General features: G+C 34.3%; 1 protein-coding gene across 1 annotated transcript in view; it reads left to right on the forward strand.

Moving 5' to 3' along the window:
- ZDHHC2 (zinc finger DHHC-type palmitoyltransferase 2) overlaps window positions 1-9,621 on the forward strand; it is a 34,875-nt gene extending 25,254 nt beyond the window's left edge. The window contains exons 7-13 of the mRNA XM_062574647.1: window positions 1,523-1,643; window positions 2,363-2,495; window positions 4,901-5,027; window positions 5,197-5,289; window positions 6,289-6,398; window positions 6,886-6,963; window positions 8,611-9,621. Coding sequence (XP_062430631.1) covers window positions 1,523-1,643; window positions 2,363-2,495; window positions 4,901-5,027; window positions 5,197-5,289; window positions 6,289-6,398; window positions 6,886-6,926 — 625 coding nt within the window. The 3' untranslated portion in view covers window positions 6,927-6,963; window positions 8,611-9,621. The remainder of the gene's footprint in view (window positions 1-1,522; window positions 1,644-2,362; window positions 2,496-4,900; window positions 5,028-5,196; window positions 5,290-6,288; window positions 6,399-6,885; window positions 6,964-8,610) is intronic.
- Window positions 9,622-10,728: the final 1,107 nt, after the last annotated feature.

The raw sequence follows: 10,728 nt of genomic DNA on the forward strand, positions 1-10,728 counted from the left end.
TCAATAACAATCATGAAGAGCTTGGAAACATTTGTTGTGCTTTTTTTAAAAAAAATAGATCAATATCTTATGAATTCTACTTTAAATGTAGTTAATATAGATGCTTAACTATTGCTTTTTAATTCTCCAAATGGTGATGCTAAATTTAATTTTTATCGAAATGGTAATATTTTATAATAAACTCCATAAATAAGATTAGTGTGCTACAGTGGAAGTTTATTCGATATTTTACAATTTTACCTATTCTGAGTACTATGCATCCTGCCCTTATCAGCACTGTCTCCCTAAATAGTTGCAATAACTTGTACTACATTTCTGCAAGAAACTGAAACTGGGACTCTGCAAGGCTTCTTATGTTTTTGAGAATTATTTTCAATGCATAAGTGCTTTCTTGGGCTCTTAACTGTCTAATTTTTCTGGCAGCAGTGTTATTAAAGTAGTTACTGGGATTTTTTATTTTTCAAACTCTTGTCAAGAATTGTCAAAGTTACTTGTGCAGTGTTAGCTTTGGTTAGCTTCTTAACACAACCAAATGAAAGAGGGAGCTTTCCATGGGCAGCTTTCAAAAAACTTTCATTTGATGTTTTGTATTATATGTTTTATACAGCTCTGAAATCTATAATACTTAAAATATTGATTTTAAAGTGAAGTTACAGTCCTAAATGCACCCTCATTATGTCTATTTGATGGCAGTGTATTCTAGTTGCTAATTGTTATGTGTAAATTTAAATTCTTTAAAAATGGGAAGCAGATAAACTTGAAGTCTATAAAAAGAAATGGTAGAATAAGATTTATCTTAACATTTGGACATGTATTTATATCTTCTTCATCTTTCATTTGCTGTCATGTTGTCAGCGATGTGGAACATTTGCTTCAACAATAATGTTTCCCTGGGGGTTTTTGTTTTGTTTTGTTTGTTTTTTAATACATGAAAATATGTTTAAGGGTCTCTTATGAATACTCTTAAGTATGAGTTTTATGAAAAAGTTTATATTACTATGTAATATGATGAATAATGGAGGATATGAATTAAATGTGACTGCCTTTATTCTCACAAAATTTGATCAATATTCAAAATCTTGGCTTGCAACTCTTCTAGCTGTTGTGTGCAGTATACCTAGTAATAAAACGTAGATACCTAAATCTACCTACAAACTAAAAAAAGGGACTGTAACTGCAGTTCACAGTTATGTTAGGTGTGTCGGGAACAGATTTCTTGCAATAAGCCAAAACTTAATTTCAGTAGGCCGTATGAAGTAGACCTTGTAAAGTTCTTTGGAGTTTTATTGTTGTGGGGATTTTTTGTTTTGTTTTTCTGTCAGAATTACTATACTGATTCAGGAGTAGAAGCTAAATACATTTCAGTAGCTGGGGCAACACAGAGAGGAGGCAAAAGCCTAGTTTACATACTGATACCAACTTTTGTTAGAGTAAATGAGTTTAACTAAACTGGACTAAAACAATGAAAGAAACTTTCTTTACATTGTGTTTTCCTTTTTACTTTTTTTGTTGTTGTTGTCAGGGTGAACAACTGCGTAGGATTCTCCAATTATAAATTTTTTCTTCTCTTCTTGGCTTATTCTCTACTGTACTGCATTTTCATTGCTGCAACAGATTTGCAATATTTTATCAAGTTTTGGACAGTAAGTATGCATCTACATACTGTCTTCAAGCATATGAAGTTATTCCTGTGCAAGAAGTCAGATCTGAGGCTTTATATTGTAATTTAGTATGTCCTAATATAAGGACCAAAGTTCAGCTAATAATTGTAGTCCTCTCTCTCTTCTCTTTTTTTTTTCTGTTTATCACAGTTTATGAAGTTTCACTTATTCTTACTTTATTTTGAAGATGCATGAAACAAGTATGCAATCATTTAGAAAACACAAGTTCCCTTTAAAGTATTTTAGATAGCTTTGACTTATTTTAATAGTATATGATGAAAATGCTTCAAGAAAATCTGTACTGCTGTGATTATTAGATTTTGCAACCTAGGATATTACCTTCTTAGATTTACAACGATATGCTATAGCATAACTATTCTGAGAAGGCTAATTAAGCAAGATAATTGCTCTGAATATAAATCATTCTTCTCTAGAAGTCTCTTCAAAATACATAACTAAGATTGAGATCCAAATTTCAAATTCTTGTTGTCAGTATTTCTACTGTCTCAGGAAAGGGCCAGTTTCTTTAATTTGTATGCTATCAGTAGCCTTGGCCAACTGTACAAAACTTTTCAGGCTCTTGCTGCATAGTATGTCTGTGTCTGCATTGAATTGAATTTGGTTGAATAGAGAGGATTGCTAAAATCAAGTTAACCAGTTATTTTCCCAATTCTAACAACGTAATTCTCCATTCTTTTTAGAATGGCCTTCCTGATACTCAAGCCAAGTTCCACATCATGTTTTTATTCTTTGCTGCAGCCATGTTTTCTGTCAGTCTGTCTTCTCTCTTTGGGTATCATTGTTGGCTTGTTAGCAAGAATAAGTCTACATTAGGTAAGCAAATTTAATGCTTCTATGCTTGATAGCAAAAATAAATAATAAATATATATTATATGTATGCAAGTAATGGAAAAAAAAAAAGGGCACTGTAATATGTATTCCTGTGTCCTTGGATCCTGGTTAGAAAAACCTGAATCTAGCAGTGTTCAGTACTGATTGCCCAGTTCCGCTGCTCCCCAGAAATTTTGGCTTTTTTGTGCCCTGCCTCAAAGTGCCAAGCCGTTAATGAACTTAATCTCTCCTCCCAACTTCACTTCTCTGTAGCTCGTTAACAGAAATGGAACACATTTTTAAAAAAATAAGATCACTTGGTAATAAATACAAGATACACTAATACATGCTTGCACAACTGCTCCTTACTTGGCATTCCCAGGCTTCCGATGCCATCTCAGCGTCCTCTGATGTGATGTCTCAATCAGGGCAGTGACTGCAGCAGTTCCTTCCTATCCTTATATTGTATACTAGCATCTTGTACCAACCTCCTTGTCCCTTAACCACACCTCCCGCTTCCACTTCAGTTAGAATTTTTTTAAAAGCACTGAAAAGCATTCCAAAAATTTACCTACACTGAAAAAAAAAAAAAAAAAAAAAAAAAAAAACTAATATTGTTATTTTTGATCAACATGAGTGAGGAAAAAGAGTTAATGTCAGAAAATAACTTGATCCAGAAGATCAGATTTTAAAGCAGTGCTTCTATATTTAGTAGTAAGTGAACCCAGAGTTCTAAAAGGCAATTTCATAGTTGCAACTCCTGGCTGTCACATAATCATAGATGCATAAAAAGGGTTCTGTGTTATGAGTGGATTTTTAAAGCCTCAAAGATGGCCCTGTGCCTTTACTTTGGGAATGTTTATAACTGTATTTAATAGCAATGTTAAGCCAGGATTTCTTATTATACCAATGAATATTTGTCTGGTCACAGGTCTGGAAAAAAGAGGAGCAAAAATTTCTTTGTGCCTGTCCTTTACCATATCCTGGACTGTAATAATAGCAATTTGCTGATATGTTTTTCAAAACATCTAGATCACTAAATGCTTTTCTCTTGATATAAGATAGCTTAGACTAAGCAAGTGAGAATGCTGTTTTTTGGGTCCCCCCCAATTCTTCTGGACTCTACTGTGTTTCCATCATTATTGGAAAACTTCGTATATATAATCATTGAAGGAAAGTTTGCTTACTTCAAGGCTTCTCTAGAGTTTGTATGTTCATTTGGAATTCTGAAAAATTGGACATTAACTTATAGATTAGTAACAGAAGATGTCATTCCAACTAGTTGTAAGTGGAGAAAAAAGTTTTATTAATGATGTTTAAAGTAATTGAATATTCTGTTTATAAACTGTTACCAGCTTTAGTGCACATGTAAGTATAGAAATATTTATTTAATGGTAACTGGTAGTATACTTCTAATTCACTTTACATTTTAAAAAATAGTTAAATTTCACACAGTTAATATACCATATTTTCTGTATACATAGTCTACTCAGAGATGCATTTGTATCTCCTTTTCATTTTACTTTGCGGAGTAACTCCTCATATCAGGCTCTGCACATGCAACAGTTTGGTAATTAAACTATGATAGCTTTAAATGTGGCTGTGCTTAAATGATACTAGGAGAGGTTTTCCTAGCCTAACATGGACGTCTAAAAGGATGTCTCTGTTTTCTTTTGCCCCTTTTATAAAACACCTTATAACTAATGCATACCTACACTTTGAAGGTTGTTTTCTGCGTGATGCCAGAAGGGCTTGTGTAAGCTGTGCAGTCAGTATATCAGGACATGGTTTCCCTACTATGTACAGTCAATTAAGGGAATTAAACGGCTGTCACTTGTTCAAAAGTGAACGAGTTTTCTGCTTCTGACACTGTGCAACACTTGAAGCTATTTTTAGCTGTCTTCTCCATACATTTGGATTGGACATCCATGGGGAATTATCTCGGTCTGTGAGTAAAGTGCTTTCTGTATGTAGCTGTAAAAATATAGAATGTTTTCATACCCCAGGTACAAAAAGCTGGTTTTACTACTGGAGTAGGTTAAGTTTAGGTAGCAGACCATTTGTGTAGTTTTTTCTTTCTGAAGAAAACTGTGTTGTAGTCGTGTGGTGAAATCTTCATAAAACATACCAGGCTTTCCTAAAAAGTAAGTCTCTCACTCTTTCTGGCCTTGATTGAGAAAGAGGATAGAGGGCAAGACTTCCACCCTTCCTTAGCCACAGGACTTCCTCTGCAAATGTAGTGTACCAGTAATTTGGGATTTTGTGAGTGACCCAACTTTCAGTTGTTTATGCCATAAAGCATTTCCTCTTGGATGATGATTTCATCAGTGCAATTGTTTAAATACTGTTGTGAAACTGAAATGTGTTATCTTGCAAGGAAATGTGATGCAAACTTTCTTTTTTTTAAGAGGTGTTCAGAGCTCCCATATTTCGTCATAGAACAGACAAGAATGGTTTTAGTTTGGGCTTCAGCAAAAATCTAAGGCAGGTGTTTGGTGATGAGAAGAAATACTGGTTGCTGCCTGTGTTTTCAAGGTATGTGTTAAGTTTTGATTGCTTCATTTGATGCATTATCAGGAGCCACAAACATTCATTTTGGTTTGATTTTTGTTTAAGTTTTCTGAAATAAGAAATGGTAAAATTCACTTTAAAAAAGTCATACAGAGCATTTTTATAAGTGCAACACTAATTCTGAATTTTTCAGTCTAGGGGATGGTTGCTCCTTCCCAACTTGCCTTGTTAATCAAGATCCTGAGCAAGCTTCCACACCTGGTGGTCTTAATTCAACATCTAAAAAGTAATCTTATGCTTATTGTTACATATTTCAGATAGCTGATATTCTGTTGTTCTAGTGCACATATAAATGGAACCATATATAACATATCTAAAAGTGGTAAGCAAATGAAGAGTTTCCTGTTAAGAAATAAAATAACATTTAAAACAGCTAAGTAAGCTGTCATTCAGCTAAGGCTGCCTGAATAGTTTCAGTAACACCTTGTTCTGCATACATAGGAGATAGTTGATCAGTCTGTCTGGACCTATTTGCATTACTTTGAGAGGCTTTAGGGGGAAGCCTGTTTCTTTATATTTGGTAAAAGATACTTTGCTTAAGAGAATCTCGGGCCTCAACTGCTGTGTGTGGCAGGGAGTTCTGAAGTGGGGAGTGGGAATGAAGCTGCATGTAAAATCCCTGTGTTTTGCTTCTGCTGATAATAGGAGACATTTTCTTAAATATTAAATTTAATATCTTCCTCTTTCACAGCCATAGTATCCTTAAAGCATGAAAAGTGCACAGAATTTCAGCTAGTTATTTATTGACAGACAAGAAATATCCAGCTGGAGCATGTTTTAAGTCTTATACTAGTAATTTAGGCATGTATTTATACTGTTGCAAGTCCATGCACGATGATGGGATGGTGCAGGGAAAGTGAACCATAACCTAGATTAGACAAGAGATTTCAGAGATGTTCTCTTCACTCTTTGTGTCAGATTTGTTGTATTGGAGGAGAACATATGTAGAGTGTATTTGAAATTAAATTTTATTAATTTATAGTATCTGCTGAAAACAAGAATGATTTCACAGCTCTACATTAAAGAAAGAGTTCTTTTTTAGATTGCATTTGCACTTTTGACAACTAAAATGTAGCATTTGTAGTGATAAAAGTTTAGTGATTCATGAGAAAATAAACAAGATAAGATGTAGAAAATATTGCATATGGCACAGTGTTTGAAATGTGAAGTAAGACAATGTGAAATTACCAAAGTTCACTTCCATGTTTTTTCAATCATGTTACAGTGAGAATCACCTGTTTCCTGCAAAGCCGTTACGTGATTCCCAGAGCCACCTTCTTACTGATACACAGTCTTGGTTAGAAATTAGTGCAAAGGCTGAAAAGGGCAAAGTTGGTAAGGAGTTATTTATGCTGTAGTAATTAATTTTGTAATAAATTATTTTTAGAGAATATTAGAGAATATAGTGTAAAAATGACAGAGGTGACTTGGTTTGTATTCCTGAATCAAAATTGTTTCCATAGAGCTGTGCCACTAAACTTATCATTCTAATGTATGTTTGTAAAAAGTTCCATTTATGAAGCTGCCATGTCCTTCCAAGTTACTGGAAAACATGACTAAGAGATATTGAGCACAGTAATACAAGTAGATGCTAATTGTCTGTCTGACTCAGTGTGATATTTTTTGGGGGGAGAGAAGTTACTTATATCAAATATGACAGTATCCTGTTGCAACTAGTGAAAAGCTGTGTAATAGACATATGACAGGAATAGACTTAATAGTGGAACAAAATTAAGACAGTTGATAATTAAAGGCTGTATTGTTTTCTAAAAATGACATGGCAACTTTTTAATTTAAAAGTACTAACTTTCTGTCTTTAAAGGTATGAGCAATCCTGCATTAACCATGGAAAATGAAACCTAGTTTTTCTTAAAAGAAACATCTGAATACTGAAAAAAAGGTATGTTACGTTTTATACGCTTATAATCTGCTATTCCATAACTACTTTCCACTTGAACAGTGCACAAAAGATGTTTTCTTTTCCTTTTTAATTTTGTTACCGTGAGGTAGTAGCACATAAATTTATGATTTTAAACTAAACCTCTGATTTCTTCTTTTCTTTATGGGTCATGTTTTCAAAGTATTATTTAATTTTTATTACCTATATAGATGCTTCTGGGGTATCTACAAGCTGTGATGATACTGACTGAAATGGGTTATATGAGTCTAAAATGTGGGTGTTGAATGCAATTAAAGAGCTGAGAAATGAAACTTTCAGCTGGCATCAGCAATTTTTACTGTTCTACGTAGCTGTTTTTCAATAATCTAACTCTCATTTCTAACCCTTCTTTCAAAATGTAAACTGGCATGCCTGTGCCCTTTTGAATCAATCAGTTGCTTCAACAAAACAATAGCTTCTGGGAAAGAATAAATTATTCAACTTCTATTAGTTTCATGTCTTTTACACGTCATCGCTACTCAAGTGGTGGTGTTCTTGAGCAAAGCAATCAAAGAATAAAGCACTGAAGACAAAAACTTACAGAAATAAAAATACCTCCCTCACCCCCCAAACAGATCTTTGGATCAAATTATGAAATGTTACAGATATACCATTAATTACAATTATCTTTGTCGTGTTTGAGGCTCTTCTTTCAAAGCTCTAATACATAATTTATTTAACAACTTGTTAACCTTAATCTTTCTTTGAACAGTGTGTACATTTCCTTGAAACTCTGTTGTTTAAATTATTTTGAATGTCAAATTTCTGGTCTGGGGATTGTTCTTAAGACACAAACTGTGAAATAAATTTTTTCAAAAAGTATCTTACTTGATAAACAACTAGCTTGGGAAAGTAATAATTAGATTTATATTTGCGGTCTGATTTCCTCACACACACATTTAAAATAAAAGAGAGACTACCTTCAGAGGAGGTTAAGTGTTCCAAAGAGCAAGTATAAAGCCACCTAAAGAAAGAGGGGCCTGGAAATCAGCTTTGTCTCAGACCAATGTGGGCACAACTTGAAAGAGCTGAGGAGAGAGAGGTTCTGTGGCATGAGCTTGTACCCTTAGCTGTGTCTGAGACTTCTGTGTGGCACTTGGAACTCTTCCTGGAGATGTAACAAAAAGTGCTACGTTACTCTGTGTGTGCATACACATAGCTGACATACAGCTGCTGGAATAAGAGTCCTTGTCTGAAAATGTTCTTACAGTGTTTTTTCTGGGACTAGCTTGCATTTAACTTTATTCCTTTGTTGTCAATGTTTGAGTTATATTATCTCCTGGGCAGTGAATAGGATATTCTATTAAAGATGCTGAATCACGATAACAAAATCAACTAATCTCTCAAAAGCATCTTTACCTGTAAGTATTGCTCACTTGATTTTATAATGTCCAGTGGCCAATTTGCTTTGTGGTCAGTTTTTAGTCATGTGACGTGGATTATTAACATAACTGTGAAGTTAAGTCTCACGTGCTGCTGTTCTTTAGTGGTGTGTATGATTTTTATTCAGCTCTCATTTGCCATCTCCTTTAAGACTTGTTGCAATAATGCCATGTTAAGTATTCTTCATTTCTAAAACATTTTTTGCTAATTTATGTTCTGTTCCAGTTCAAGAAAAAGCAGTTGTTGGAAGGAGAATATATATTCTTCCAAAAATCAGCCCTACTGGCCAACTGTTCCTGTCTGCTCTTGTGTGGATGTGCTCAGAAAATAAACTGACAGATAATTAGCTGTCTCCATATCGCTGCTTGAAACATGAAACAAGACATACTACTTTTGAACCATAGAAAGAATGTGTCAGCTTAAAATTATTGTCTTTGAATGCTAAAAGATGATTCTGAGTATTAAGAAATGAAGAAAGGGGGCTGAGGGTTATTCTGCAAATTCTATGGCTGGTTTTACTTTGATGTACAGCACAAGGAAAATGCGACCTTCTGACGTATCAGTCCATGTTCTTGCCTTGGTTTTGAGAATTCACCTGTTAATTCAAATTGCTGCGAGTGGCTTAAAAAACAAATTTTTGCACTACTGGCTTTATGGAGTGAGAGAACAATCAATGTTGATGATGAATGAGTGAGTGGTGTGGTAGACTGTATTTTGTTTTGCATACTTGATAAGCTATTTTTGAAGGTAAGCCAACCTGAGTGAAGTATCAGACTATATCTGGAACATGTTTGGAAAGCATATTTGCAAAGGCTCCCTCTTCTCTCAGATATGCACCACCAATAGATTGCAGAGTTATGGAAGGGGAAAAAAACTCCTGCGTTGATTGAGTACTATAGCTACAGTCAGTCACTTGTAAGCAGAACGATATAAAGATCGCATACAGATGGCTAGTATAAATGAACCTGGCCAACTGGGGATTTTGAGGAAAGCTGCACAGGGAAGCCCCATGAAAGAGGGATTTTATTGTCCCATTTGGAGTCCTTATCCCTGCAGGGAAAGGAATGTTGGCATCTCACTTTGATTCAAAAAGGCTTTGAACCAACCTGTGCTCGTGAGGGGCGCTATCCTACAAAATCCTAGTTTGCTTATTCAATAATTGTCTTATTTCTTTTCTCAGTTGTTCATTAAGACACTTCATTTCTTATTGCATAACACAAGAAATATTAAGTACGATCAAGGAGATTTATTATCATAACTTGTGATATTTACATTTATAGGACAATGGACATTTGTTGGTAATACCAAAAAGCCAAACTGTTGCATATGGGAAACCTCTTTAAATTAAGTAAGTTAGGCGCTATCGGCTCTCTTAAGATCAAAGTCTACCAGCCAGATAATAAAAGATACATTATAAACTTTCAAAGTCAAGGAAGTTTCAGCAACACAAATCAGTTTGTCTTGTGCCTTCCATATACACTATGTTTATGGTATCACAGTGTTTACATTTAAATGCAAAGTAATTGTGTTAAGAAAACAACTTTAGGAGGAACTTAGTTACACTTTTGATGTGACTGGATAAGAAAACTAGTCTAAAAAAAAAACAAAACAAAAACAAAACCTTTCGACTAAGCTCAGTTTAATTGATGCAGAAAAGTACTTCTGTTCTCAAAACTGAATTACCTACCAGTCTGGTTCACAACGGAGATTCCAGTTGTTTGTTATGGAATAGCAAACCCATTTAGAAAACTGGCACAGTGATTAAGTGACAGTTTTCAGAAAGCAAAAAAATCTTATCGCTAACTCTTCTACAGGCAGGTAACTTTAAAATCTTTTTTTTCCTAAATTTAAGTGAAGTGATGATAGAACATATCTGAAACACAAACGTGGCTTTTTTTTTTTTCCTAGTGGGCAAAAATGTATTGGTTTTAACTTTTCTTTTCAGCTTAAAATTTTACCAGCCTGCAAACATCGATTTCTTGCCAGAAGTGCCAGAGTATGAATTCTTTGATGTTGAACACTTTTAAACTAGCATGAAGTAGCATACAGTTTACATGATGCAACCATCTAGCAACCAAAAGTTTTTTGTAACTGTTTATTCAATGCCATTCTGTCAGCTTCCTTTGTATCAGTGGTTATTTAAAGACTAACTTGTCAAGGAATAAGGGGGAGAGGGGAAATACATTTTTAATGCTTAATTCTCTTATCTGTTTAGTCTTGGTTTTACATGGTTATTTGGGGGAGGTTTGTCATTGGAGCATGCATTTAAAATTACTGTAGAGTTGAAATTCAGCTTTAATATAACTTGTTCCATATTTTTACACAAAGACTAAGTTCAGATAT

The sequence above is a fragment of the Rhea pennata genome, chromosome 4, assembly GCF_028389875.1.
Source record: "Rhea pennata isolate bPtePen1 chromosome 4, bPtePen1.pri, whole genome shotgun sequence".
In the NCBI taxonomy this organism is placed as follows: domain Eukaryota; kingdom Metazoa; phylum Chordata; class Aves; order Rheiformes; family Rheidae; genus Rhea; species Rhea pennata.